The sequence below is a fragment of the Mus musculus genome, chromosome 9 (assembly GCF_000001635.26).
Source record: "Mus musculus strain C57BL/6J chromosome 9, GRCm38.p6 C57BL/6J".
NCBI classification, from domain to species: Eukaryota; Metazoa; Chordata; class Mammalia; order Rodentia; family Muridae; genus Mus; species Mus musculus.
In genome coordinates this window covers 72,349,596-72,364,015 of record NC_000075.6, presented here as the reverse complement: position 1 = coordinate 72,364,015, position 14,420 = coordinate 72,349,596, and the positions used below count along the sequence as shown (strand labels likewise).

At 35.8% G+C, this 14,420-nt stretch overlaps 1 protein-coding gene across 11 annotated transcripts in view; it reads right to left on the bottom strand.

The window, feature by feature from the left end:
• Positions 1-236: 236 nt before the first annotated feature.
• Zfp280d (zinc finger protein 280D) overlaps positions 237-14,420 on the bottom strand; it is an 89,162-nt gene continuing 74,978 nt past the window's right edge. For 5 of the 11 annotated variants that reach the window (NM_146224.5, XM_017313342.2, XM_017313343.2 and 2 more), the window contains 3 exons: positions 12,446-12,491; positions 3,675-3,730; positions 245-2,082 (listed from right to left, as the gene is read on the bottom strand). In NM_146224.5, the coding sequence (NP_666336.3) occupies positions 1,509-2,082; positions 3,675-3,730; positions 12,446-12,491 (676 nt within the window). In that variant the 3' untranslated portion in view covers positions 245-1,508. Of the gene's footprint in view, positions 2,083-3,674; positions 3,731-12,445; positions 12,492-14,420 lie in introns of those variants that run through there. The other 6 variants (XR_003947882.1, XR_003947883.1, XM_006511121.4 and 3 more) reach the window with 4 other exon arrangements.

The window sequence follows — 14,420 nt, the reverse complement described above, 5'->3', positions numbered from 1 at the left end:
AAGAAAACAATTATGTGTTTTTCCTACTCAACCTCTTTAAATTGATAAGGAAAATAAATGTACAATACTATTCTTTCTCTTAATGTGAAAGAATTACTGTGTAAGTATTAGCAGTGTGTCCCTTGTGTTTTCAGTTCAGTCTGTTAGTAAAGCACACAGAATGGAGCTTATAGTGTACAAGAACTACTGCCTACAATGCACACGACAGCAACAAAGACAGGCTAGCCAAACAGGAATCTGAATATAAAATTATTCAAAGACAGGTTTTTATTGCAAATATCTGCTCAAAAACTACTATATACAACAGAATTTTAACAGGCCTTGAAAACGTTTAACATTCAATTAGACAGTTTAAGAATTCAAAGTACATCTTAAGAATTAAAAATGCAGCATTTAAAATAAAATTTTATTAGTACTTAAAATGAAATTGTTTGTTATATTCATTTCTATATCTAAAAATCAACTTAATAGCTGATAAATTAGGCTAATTTCCACAAACTTTTTTTTTTTTGTTTTTAAACATATGCTTTAGGGTCCCATTTGAAGTTTCAACTTTTACAATTAAGGAAGTCCCTTAACATAGTTGAGTACATGCGGAGGCATGTTTTTAGGTCAATTCTTTTTGCCTACATTCTACCATACTTTGGTTTGGTTTCCAGACCATTTTTATGGGTCTATTGCTAAAAATCATTGAAATAATATTAAAAGCATAGTAGCTATTTAAGAGCTTCAATAACAGATTTCTACTTTATACAACTAGTTCATGGGGGCTGAGGTGGGGTTCTGCACAGCTTATACACTGACTAAAAGCACAAATATAAACTTATATTTTCATAATTTCACTTTCACTGAAAGTTTAATAAAGGTAAGCTGACAGCCTGGCAGGCTAACACTTGTATGGAGGTGCACAGATTCTAAAATTCTGTTTGCATGCTTCTGACAGATTGGAATGTTATATTAAATCCAAACTTAATTTTTATATTCATCCAAGTTCTCAACAGGCCAATTTAGCACTCTAAGCATGCTTTATCACCAGGATCATAGTAAAAACAAAGTCTTCATTAACAGTAACAGTTGATAGGCAGTTTAAAGGTATTTTTAAAAAATGCATGGTTTTAAATCTCTTCCTTTAAGTTTACTAAAAGAAATATTCAGGTGATGAGGACTTTTAGTACTAATGAAAGTTGGAAAAGTCTGATGAACATAGCAATTAGTATTATAATAATTTCATATTGGTAAACAAGATTTTATCAAAAAGTGCTAAGAGACCTTTGGATGACAAACTTAGTTTTCACTAAAGTTCTATTCAGGTTTTTTTAAATGTGGAAATTCATACTAACCATGCTATTACTGGTAAACTGATTTAATAAGATTGAACACACAGGTGAAGTGTATGACAGACCTCCTCAGATCTCCCTCGGCTGCCCTTTACCACGGCACTCCTGAGCTCACCAGACACTATTGTTCTAAGTGCTGTTGGGAATGAAACTTGAAATGACTATGTCACTTCAGCTTCTTTCCTCTCCATCTGCCAGGTCTACTGCTGTCTCTGCTCTACAAGGGTTACTTCCTCCAGGACTGCCACCTGTTTGATCAGATACCGTGTCACTGGTGTTAGCTGAAGGATCATCACCGTCGTGGAGGATCTCTGTGGCTTCATACTCAAGTACTTCTGATGGCGTCAAAGGTTCCAAACGAACACTGCCTGGGTCACTAGCATCAGAATTCACAGATTTAGGTTCATCTCCTTGCCTCAGAAATTGATCAATGCCAACATCCCCTGATGTTAACTGCAAACCTTGACGAGTCTCTGAAGACAGTTCAGCTTCAGTGGGATTTGTGCTTTCTGAACTCTGGTCCACCTTCAGCTCCATTTCCTGACAAGCATGATGTGTTTTTTCTTCCTTTTCCATAGTATCTGTTCCAACATCTGGATCATGACTCAAGATGTTCTTTGAGCTGCTTACATTTTCTGTATCTGAAACCGTTACATCTTTTTCACAGTGTGTTGCTGCTGCAGCTTCACATACACTTGCATCACACCCAGTGCCTTCTTCTGATGAAGGAACTTTATCCTGCTTACTGAAAAATAAAGCTGCTTATTAGCCGTTCATAAAACCATGTAACCCCAATAAAGGCATACTCAGATGTAAAACATGTTAAAGAGACTTTACTACCCAAACAGATAGGTCCCTAAGCCCTAGCTATTCTCTTAGAAGTTGGGAGAAGGCTAAGGCAAAACTCGTAAGAAATGCTGGAGCCACAAATAAAAAGGAACCTGAAAACTGAGTGTCTTCCAGCTGTCTTTGTCCTAGGAGTGACTGCTATTGTCTGATCAAGCTCTGACAGTGTCTGGATCAAATTAAGTGTCCTTAATATTCAGTAAAAGTACCTAACATAATCAATCTATGGAAAAGTCTAATTTCTTTTATGTTTTATATACTCTATGCTTAGATTATCTTTCCTATATAAAATCAAATCAGCATTTGCAAACATTTTCCTGATTTTGGATAACCTCATATACTTGAAAACATATGCAAGGAATGTATATATGTGTGAGTACATGTTTATGTACATACATATTTAGGTGTATGTACACATATTTCTCTGACCCTGGTATGTAAACTGAAATAATTAAATGAATCATAAAATAGTAGAGCCACTTATGTAGACCTAAGGATGATTACTTTAACAAAAACAAATTACCATATATTCCTAATTTGAACACTTTTTTTTCAACGTGTTGAGTGGCTACCCCAGTGAGGATATCGGGTGCTATCTACTATGAGAACACTAAACATACAAAGCATTTTCTCTGCAATTTACTTTGCTGTATTGATCTGCATTTAGACCACCCTTGGGGAAATACTGTTAGTTTTCAACTACACCCCATTGAGATTTTCAACTAAACTAAATCATTGATTACATGGAAAAAGTATATGAAAAATGGTCTTTCATGAAAGCTAGTTTAGTTAACATTTGCTTGTTTCCATCCATGTCTCATTTATGTTGCTACTGTAAAAGACATTTTTGTCCATGTACCAGGCAATCATGTTATTAGTCTCTCAGAAAGATCCTGACTATTACATCCAACCATCTTAATTATAACTCATCAATTATTTGTTCTGAGCTCATTTTCTTATGTTTACTAGTCAAAGATAAAACCCACATTTTTCTTCCTTTCAAATTTGTAAAATTAATTTTGTTTAACTTCTTTCTTTGCTAAGAACTCTAGGATAAAGATGTAAGGAGGCCAGTTATTTTACTAGTGAAAACAAAAAACACCTTGATAAGGCCTCAATATTTTACTTTTTTTGTGGGGTAGGATGTTATTCTCAACAGATTAGTAAATAGCCTACTATAAAATATAAAGATAGAAATGAGAAATTACATAATTTAACTGTTGAATCTCATAATCTGTAGTATCTTATAACTTTTTTCATCTAATAGAGGAAATATTTTAAAATATTTAGTATAGTATTCAAAATGCTACTATTTTATGTACAATACTTTAAGAAACTTAAATTTATAAAAGTTTGAACTTTCATTAAAAGTCATTACAAAAGTAATGAGCTCACATAACTCTTTGCCAGCTGTCAGTAAAATATAATTTAGTTCAAGTACTAATTTGTTTCAATAAACTTGATCAAGACTCAGTTTTCCTTTAGCCTCACCTTCCAGAATGTGATGCTCCTGGCTCTCCTTCAGCTCTACTATGTCTTGCTGTTTCCTGAAACAATAACATTTTTACAATCATGGCTAAACAACAACTGCTCCTCCTCCTCCTCTTCCTCCTCTTCCTCTTCCTCCACCACCACCACCACCACCACCACCACCACCACCACCACCACCACCACCACCACTAAATGTTCTGGATAAGAGCAATTTAACTGTGCAGGCTAATACACCAAAGGAACAGAGAATGAATTTTTCAATCTTAAGTGTTTAATAGAATAGGCATTTTTTCAAATACATAATGTTTTCAGTATACCATAAAGTTTTGAATTAAAGTAAAAAAGCAGTACCCATCTTTATTAAGAACCATTTCCTAGCTGAATGTAGTAGCTCACATCTTTAATCGGAGCACTTGGGAGGCAGAGGCAGGCAGATCTCTGTGAGTGCAAGGCCAGCCTGGTCTACATACTGAGTTCCAGAACACTAAAGACCACAGAGTTGCCTATTTTCCTTACTAAGGTTTTCAAATGTAGAAGTTATTCAAGCAGAAAACTACTTGAAACTTGAATATGAATAAGATACCACCCTCCAGAATCTTACACATATTGCAGATACTTAGAAAAAACACGAAGTTTTTATTTCATATTTAAGAATTATGTTAATTCTTCCACTGTTAAGCCACAAGTATGAAAAGACAGATATACTGAAGAAACATTCTGCTTATTTCAAATGTTGAGCATGAGGAAGGAATACTGAATACCTTCGTCTAGTGGGAGCGGTTCTCAGGCCCTGACAAGCAACAGCCTCCAAGCACAGACACTGTGTAGAGTGTACTAAGAATTACATTGAGTTTCATTTAGCCAACACGTGAGATATCACAAGTGATGTCTGTACAACTGAGAAGTAGAGGGAGCACGAAGTCCAAGGACATAGCCTATGGCAGAGGTCTTGCCCCAGCAGACTGCTTCAAGCCTGTGACACGAGTCACACACATGTCCTTATTTACACCCAATTCCACTAAAAATTGTACCTGAGAATTAGGCAATTTTACTCAATAAAAAAACAAGAAAATACCAACCATACTTATTAGTAAAGACAAGTCAGCAATGTTTCAGAACCTGGCAAGTGGCTGAAATGCTGAGGGCTCAGCAGATGCTGGCAGGAGGGCCATGAGAGAGTGAGTTGCTCTGGACAGAGGGGCTCAGAGGTGAGCGAGGCTTTTAGAGAAACCTGGTCTAATGCTGAGCATGTAAAAGGAAAAACTGATGCACAGGAACTTCTGGGAATCTAACTGCTCTTTCTCCAACTCACAAAAGGTAGAGCTTCCTCCCTTACCACAGAGGTGAACGAACAGTCAGCTCTCTGAACTATCTCATCAAGCCTACGTGAGAATCAGAACAACAAAGAACAGCATGAGGACCTGGATTTTGATTGGAGACACTAATCAGCCGCAAAACACCCGCTCCCTTTAAAGACTGTGTGTAGGGGAAATCTCTTCATAAAATCCCTCACCTCAGCATTAGCACAACCAGATTTCACTGCGGCAAAGTCTAAACAATATCCACGCAAAGTATGAAGGTTGTATGCACACAAATTCAGGAGGTAAATTCACATTAAAATTGACATCAATAGGTCTCAAAATATGATTCACAGACATCCAGGGAAATTCATGTTAGTTTTCAGGAATTAAGTAAAGTCACAATTCTTAATATAAGACTAGCTAGCAGGAATAAAAATGCTGGCACCATAAGACAAATCAAGACAAAAACACCCAAAATGTACCAGCAGCCACTGTATTCTCCATTACTAAACACAAGTAGAAATATTATTATTATTAAAGTGCTGAGGATCAGCCCAGGACTATGTGCACTGTACAGTGGAGCTCTTCTGAGCTATACCCTACAACCTTAGGTTTCAGTCTCTGAATTCATGTCCTGTCAATATTCTGTGCATATATTTAAAGCACCAGAGTCTATCACTGTATTGTGAACTGAACTCAACCCCCCCAAGCCCCCATAAAATGTCACTTTCATTTTAAATGAAAACCAAACTATACTTATTTTGATATTCAGTAGATATTTCATAAAGTGAGCTTGACATATCATGCAACAGTTAACAACAAAAATCAAGCAAGAACTTTTATTTCTGGGAAACTCCTATGCATCACAGATAAAATTAAGGCCAGTATTAATGAGTAAGACTGACATATAATATAGCACATCAACATTCTATAGAAACCATTCAGAATGTAAAAAACAATCAGTGAAAACCAAAAATACAAAGACAAAAAACAAAGAACACTTTCCATCATCAGCACATGATTTACCACAGATCTACTCAAAATATAATACAGGACGTCTGGATTAAAAATGGCAGAGTTTTAGCTAGCCATGTGTGATACAGACCTTTAATCCCAATACTTGAGAGGCAGAGGCAGGTTCATCTCTGTGAATTCAAGGTCATCCTGGTATACCAAGAGAGTTTCAGGACAGCCAGAGCTACACAGAGAAACCTTGTCTCAAAAACAAAACAAAAGGCAGGTTCTGGGGGAGGGGGTGGGAATTTAAAAAAAAAAAAAAAAAAAGGCAGGTTCTTAGAAGCAATCTACATGTGACTCTGTAAGTGACCAGTAGATTTTACTCTGAAGGGAGGAAGAGGCAAAACATTAAGAATTAAGTAAGAAAGATGGCTAGCTGTAGTGCTGGAGACACAAAAAACTACATAAGCAACAAGAGCAAGCAGACCTCAGTTCTAGCACATCCCTCCCAGAGAAGGAAGTAGAAGCTAAATCCACAAAGACAGCCAGGTAGGCAAACTGCTGAAGACAAGATAGTTCTAGCACAGGATAAGCCTACAATCTTCACAAATCTTAAATCTGGTAAGAAATTTTAGTAGGAAAATTTAACTTTTCCTGTATGGCAGGAGCAGCACTGGAGAAGAAATCCATTTTACAACACCCCCATACTACACCACAATATATCGCCTGAGAAGGAACCTGTTTGGGACTGAAATACTCTGGAAATGAAAAGCCAAGGGAGAATCGTAAGTCAGGGAGCCTGGAGACACTGACACAGAGAAGAGAATGCAAGATGTACGAATATGCTAAGTAGTTTAGGCAGCAAGGAAGGGTCAATGGTCAGTGACCTCCCGTATATAACAATGTGGGGACTGGGGATCACTGGGGAGATGATGGCCTGCAATTGGCAGATTGCTCAGACTCTGGAGGTGCTTCTTGCTATGTAAGGTCTGATGCTAGCAAGAATGAGAAACTTAAGCTGCCTCCTTCCCATTCCCTGGGGTGATCCACTGCTAAGCAGGCTCTGAAACTGCTTGGTTCCCTCAGATCTCTTTGGAATGTGTTAGTTTGTTTCCCCTACTCTTTGATGCTCTTAAGAAAATTCCTCAACTTGGATGCTCATCACCCAAAGGGCACACAGACTGAGAGGTATTGGGAGCAAGTAAGAACGTGTCTAGCCTTCAGTCCATAGAACTAAGATGTGGCCAGCAGTGGTTCCTAGTACACAAAGAAAATTCAACACTAGGAGACACTGAGCCTAGGACAGAAGAGTGGAAAAGAGAATAGATTTCTTGTTCAAACCATCAGTTACCAGTCTCCTCCAGTATTAGAGGACTCAAAAAAAAAAATTCTTCATCTTTAAAAAAAAATTGTATTCTCTGACTTCATGCTCTTTTTTTGCTTTTTCTTTGTATTCTTCATTTCCCCCCTTTTACACAAGCTTAACACTTCTCTTTACCTGCCTGTCCTTTTATTTCATGTTTATTCTTACTAACTGACTGTAATTTCTAACTTTATGTCCTACTCAACACCACTCACTATTTTATTTGTTTGTATGTACATGCACACGTGTTTATCATGTGCATGTGCTGAGATAAGAAGACAATTTGTAGGAGTCTGTCTATGGGCTTGGTGGCACATGCCTTTACCTGATAGCCACCTTGCTGGCCTGTGCCATTTTATTTTCTATTAGTCACTGGCTTTAATTGATTTGAATTCTATTTCCATGCCTTGTTTTGTTGCCTATTAATTCTTGGAGTAGTACTATAGACTGAGGCCTCAGAGAGAAGGCTGCCTACTTCTAAGTAAACTGGGAAAGATATTCATCCCAATGGACACATAAGCCACAACTCAGAAACACAAGAAAGGTTAAAAAGCAAGGCAACTGTAGAAATGAAAAATATAATAAAATAATAAGCACAATGCAACTTATCACAAACAAACTAGATGAAGCAGAGAACAGAGCAGTAGGGATAGAGAACAATGCTAAGGACATATTGCATTCAGATATCATTAAAAGAGAAAACAAACGAAAAGCAATAACCAAGTTTTATCAAAAATCTAGGTAGCTCTGGGACATGATGAAAAAGACCAAAGCCAAGAATCCATAGGTTAGAAGTAACCAAGAAATAAACAACACCCAGAAATGTATTCAATGAATTTATAGTAGAGAAAACCCCAGATGGAGTAAAAGACCCTGTCTTTGTATGGGAAAGCCAGGCTGGAGGGATGGGGACACTGCCTGTTTTGAACCATCTCACATATGGCTGTAATCACTGCTGTAAACAGAGAAACGGTCAATTTTCCTACTAAGAAAGTAACTTTTCAAAAATTATTTAACATTTTTTAAAGTTTCATTTGTGACATTTGTGACATGTCAATTATATTAATAAATAAAATTGCATTTATACTATATAACTACTACCTACACTTACTAACTGTATTAAAATTCAACAAAGATTTGTAAATTAAATGAATGTTTCTGTTTGCATAGCACAACTACAGATTGAAGCTATGATCAATGAGAACAACCTGCCAGCTTCTCTCATGACTCAACAAGGAGCATCAGAGGAAAATGTCAAATGCAAGTGGGTCTCTTTCATTATCTGCCCTACAGAGGCAGGAAATATAAAAACAAAACAAGATTCCATCTTTAAAAATTTCAGATTATGCTCATTGTGAATTATTCTGCACTTAGTGTGATGCTTTAAAATAGTGAATTAAAGGAGTACTTAATTTAAGAGACTTCATCTCTTCACTTGTGGCCCAGATGTGAAGGCCTCATTTGGCTTGCTCTAATTCTATCCCTGTGGAATGATGGGTATAGAGGAACAGATGACAGAGGAGGTGGTCTAAATAAGTAAAATTTTAATTACCATAACAGTTGTCACAGTGTCAAAATATACAATAAATGAAAAGTATGGGGCAAGAGGAACGGGAGCGATTGCTTGGCAGTTATGAGTGCTTGCTGATCTTACAGAGGACTAGAGTTCTGATCCAGCACCCACAGTAGATGGTTCTTAAATGCTTATAACTAGTTCCAGGGTATCTGATGCTGCCTCCTGGCCTCTTTGCGTACCTGAACACACAGGTACACACAGACACAAATACACACGAGTAAAATAAAATGCAACAAAAGGTTCAATATACATATATTTATATATACTTAAGAAATCTGATTTGTATATTGAAAAAGTGGCTTCCCTTACACCAAAAGCAGGGTAATTAAATAAATGTTTGATGATTTATTCCAGCTAAATATAAATGCTAACAGGAAAGAATAAAGGGGAGATGCTATTGGTATTGGACTTGAGCCTCATCAGTAAACCCGAAGTCCCATAGAAAGACCCTGTTTCTCGCGGGATGCCCATTAGAATGAGAAAACTCAACTTGAATTCAGTGCCTGATTAGACAGTCCCAAGCCCCTTGTGAATGCCCTAAAACAAAAGAAGGTATGTATTACACATAATGTCTTCCAACCAAATATTTAACTGAAAAGCAAGGGGGGCAGGAGGCATACTGTTAGATGACAAAGAACTAGACCAAGCACAATCCAGATAGAGGAATTATCAGAGGGACAAATTTTACTTTTGTGCCTGTGCATGTTCATGGATGAAGGTATAAATATATGAGCATGTGTGTGGAGGCTAGAGTCAGCATAGAATATTGTCCTCAAATGTTCTCTACCTTATTTTTTGAAACAGGCTCTTTCTTTGGGACCTGGAGTTTACTGATGAGGCTCAAATCAAGTTCCAGAGATCCACCTGTCTCTGCCTACCTCCAGATGAGATTTGAAGTGTGTGCTATGACAACTGGCTCTTTATGTGGCTGATGGGGATTGAACTCTAAACCTCATGCATGCCTGACAAACACTACCAGCTGAGCTATATTCCAAGTACTTCAGACAGAAAAATACGTTAATTCAAGATTGATTATTTATATGCATTAATGTTTTGTTTGTATATATGTATGTATACCACATGTATGTGTGGTATTCAGAGGTCAGAAAAGGGGGTTGCATACCCTGGAATTAGAGTTACAGGTGGTTGTGACCTGCCAGGTGGGTGCTGGAACCCAAACCCAGGTCCTCTACAAGAACAAGTAAGTGTCTGTATGCCATCTATCTACCCACCCACCCCCTTAAAACTTTTTAAATACTTAAGTGTATGGGTGTTTTGTCTGATTGTATGTCTGTGTACCATGTGCATGCCTAATACCCATGAAGGCTGGAAGAGGACATCAGATTTCCTTAAACTGGAGTTACAGAGGGTTTTAAGACAATATGTGGCTTCTGGGAATTGAACCTCAGTTCTTTCCAAGAGCAGCTCTTAAGAAGAGCTGAGACATCTCTCCAGCCCAAAAAGTTTAAATTACATTGATTGGTTAAATGCTTTAACTGGGGGGGGGGGAGGGGGGAGAAAGAGCAGCATGCATGGGCAATATGTAAATTTCGGAAGTGAATACTAAGTGATAATCAGAAAAAAGATCAAACACTAAGCTTTAAAGCTAAACGTGCACTCATGGATGGGCTTGTCAGTATACTGGCACAACTGAAAACCCAGTTGCACAATTTGGGTGGTCAGGACACAGAGAATATCCAAACTAAAAAACAAAGAAAATGAAAATTAGAAGAATGAATGAGTTGGGTACTGGAAACCAGCACAAGGCTTACAAAGGCTAACATCAAGTTGCTTTAATAGATGTAAACTGAAAACTAGCAGATAACAGACAGTTGAAATTATCAATTACCATAAATATAAAAAAGACACCACTAGATTAGCATATAAATGAGCAAAAGCATCTGACTTAGGCACATCAAGTCCTAACAGGTCACAAATGACAATAAAATCTTGAGGGAAAACCCAAGAAAAATGTCCTAGTATAAATAGAGAAATGATGATCAGACATCTTGTCAAGAACTCGAAACAACTGAAGAAAATGATAACTCTCCAACCAGAAATCTATATCCAACAGAAGTATCTTCCAAAAAGAAAACATTTTAAAATAAAAACAATAACAAAAAGCTGTATAACATGAGATATAATGAAAGGTCTTTAAATCAAAGAGAAAAGCAAAACGTTTTAATAAGAAATAAAAATCATTAAAAATTGTAAAATAAAAACATATAATCAACTTTTACGTTTTCAATAACTCTAAAAGATTAACCACATAAAGCACAAAATTACATTCTCTGTCTTTATTATAGAGTATAACAATGTAAAACAAGAACAGTGTATGTGTGGGGATACATTGTCACTATCAAGAGCAAAAGAAGAGACATCACTGTACATCCCACAAGTATTTAAAAGGACAATCAGACACAGCACAAGCAACACTATATTCAACATAATTCAGCATCCTAGGTAAACATGGACAGATTCCTAAAAAACCACAACCAATGAAACTCATTCACGAAGAAACCAATCTGAAAATGCAACATCCAAAAGACAATTATTTGTAGCTAAAAACCTTTTAAACCAAAGACCACTTTCTTTCTTTCTTTCTTTTAAAGATTTATTTATTTATTTTATGTATACGAGTACACTGTAGCTGTACAGATGGTTGTGAGCTACCATGTGGTTGCTGGGATTTGAACTCAGGACCTCTGGAAAGGCAGTCAGTGCTCTTAACTGCTAAGCTATCTCACCGGCCCCCAAAGATCAATTTCTATGGTTTTAAAAAAAAAAAAAAAAAAAAAAAAAAAAAAGGTGTTTAAAAAATGCTCAATCTGCCAGGCGGGGTGGTGCACGCCTTTAATTCTAGTACTCGGGAGGCAGAGGCAGGCGGATTTCTAAGTTCGAGGCCAGCCTGGTCTACAAAGTGAGTTCCAGGATAGCCAGGGCTACACAGAGAAACCCTGTCTCAAAACAAAACAAAACAAACGCTCAATCTGACTCTCTTCATTCTACTAAGTGGCCAAAAAATTAAAGGATTAAAAACAAACCACCTTAAAAAAGCAAAGGGAAGCTCACAACTACTTTTAGATGATCAGGAAGACCTACTAGACCGTCTAGCGAGTGGTGTTTACATGGTGATTCTACACTGACATACTGAAAGTCATACTGAAAATCACACACACACACACACACACACACACCCCTTTTATTCTAAAACTTTGTTATATTCTTTGCCGATTTAAATGTCCTAAAATATTAGGCCAAGTGGAAGTACTAAGTTTTACTGTGTTAAATGCCTGACGTTTTACTGAGGTTGGAATTTAACTCACAAATTTACCATCACTCAATAGTTTAACTAAGCAACAGACAAATCAAAATATATGATCTCTTTGTCAAAACAAAAACACCTGACAATTTTACTTTAAAATGAGACATTTGTAGTCTCAATTATTTTCATACTATATACAACAATAATTGTTACTGACATTCATTTGCAACTGAAATTTTTGCAAAATTGTGGCAACAATTCTTTCAAATGAAAAAAATTTATGAAGTTATGAAATAAAACAAACTTTACCTTAGACACAGGTTCTTGTCCCTTAGTGGGAGCTTCAGTTTTTATTCTTAAAAACAAAATAAGTATTGATTATTTTATATTATACTTACAGTTAGAAAATATGAAATAGGTTTTTTTTGGCATGCTTAATTAAAATGTAAATCTAAAGCAATGTACAGTCTCTAGTAGAACTGACTGATGCTGTAAAGACTTAATAATGTAAACATAAAGTACTGAAAACAAACAACAGGCAGAATGTCTGTGCTAAATGAATGACTGACTGTACTTCAGGACAGGACCCTGGCTCAATGAATGTGTGCTTGCCAAACGTGAGTGAGGCCCTCTGCTATAATCTCCAGATCAAGAAAAAGGACATGGATTTCCTTCCTGTCTAAGAAAAATAGAATTTAAAAAACTGTTTCTTTTTGCTAAGTTAGTTACAAAATTAAAGAAAAAACATATTAGTAAAACAACTTCCAAGAAACACTTTAAGAATAAAAAGCAACCAAAAGACCTATATGTACAATTTACACTAGATTTTACTGATTTTAGGGCATAAAAAGTAAGAGATAACTTTGATCTACTCAAAGTGCAAAACTCAAATGTGACAAACCTATTGCAATATACATACAATAAATTATTCTGAAGACAGAAAAAACAAAAAAAAAACCCCCAAAACCAAAGGGAAAAAAAAGAATTTTGAGGGTAAATTCTCATAAAATCCACCATTCAAAACATATTTTAAAAATTCTTGACTGCTAAAAAATTTTGTAATTTTAACTGACACATGGCATCTTCATATTTTGCTTTTAAAAACCAATATAATATAAAAGCAAAATTCTAAATTTTAAAAGGACCTTTGTTTTTAGAAACTCTTGAGGACTAAATAATTAAATTTGATTTTAAGATGCATATAGAGGTAACCTGACTTGAAATACATTAAGAAAAGTTAAAGTGATTTATAATTTTATAAAGACTAAATAGTTATATATAAAGAGTAACATTTAACATAAAGCTATTACAACAGATTTCATGCACACAGATGAAGGTATCTAGTAGACAATAAACTATCCTAATGGCCTGCCTTTCCCAGGGCTAGTCAGTGAAACATGGAGTATTAGCTACACCCTCCCTTGAAAGAATACAATTTAAAAATCAGGGTATGTGCATATGGTTATAGCTAAGTGCTAAAGAATCTGTTTCACATACAGAAAATTCTGCACTTAATATTAATCCATAGTGCTACCACCAAAAAGGAGAAAAAAGTTATAATTGTTAATGCTTTTTTAGATATTAGCAAAGAAATATAGAAAGTATCTATGTTGTACCTATTAGCTAAAAGTGTAACAAAATGAATAATTTTTGCTGAACCACCATGCTAGAAGTATAATTTAATAATTTTTTTTTTCGAAACAGGGTTTCTCTGTGTAGCCCTGGCTGTCCTGGAACTCAGAAATCTGCCTGCCTCTGCCTCCCGAGTGCTGGGATTAAAGGCGTGCGCCACTACCGCCCAGCATAATTTAATAATTTACAATTAGTTTAAAATTGAAAAACTAAAATTTGCACAAAGAAAATTAAAACACCTTAATTTCTATTTGTTTTGGGGATTAAATTTTTTAAATTACATAATGGTATACATATGTAAATTATACAGTACAACTTCATTCCTTTAATGAAGTACATAGGAAAAATTTGAAAACTTTAAGATTATATGTAAAGAAAATAGTTGCCTGAAAAAGTAAACTTATACTTTTTATTAAGTTTTGAAATTAATCTATTGTAAGACTTTCATTTCTAAGCATTTAAATATCTTAAATTTAGTCTGAAAAACCACAACAAGCTGTTGCAACAAGTAAGAATTTAAAAAACATTAAGATTTTTCCATTCTACTCTAATATAGGAAGTCCTAGCAAGCACCACTGTTAATCACCTTGACATGTCTATAGCATTTCACTTGGTCAAAGTGAGTCCTCTCAACCTCTGCAACACAAGGCTG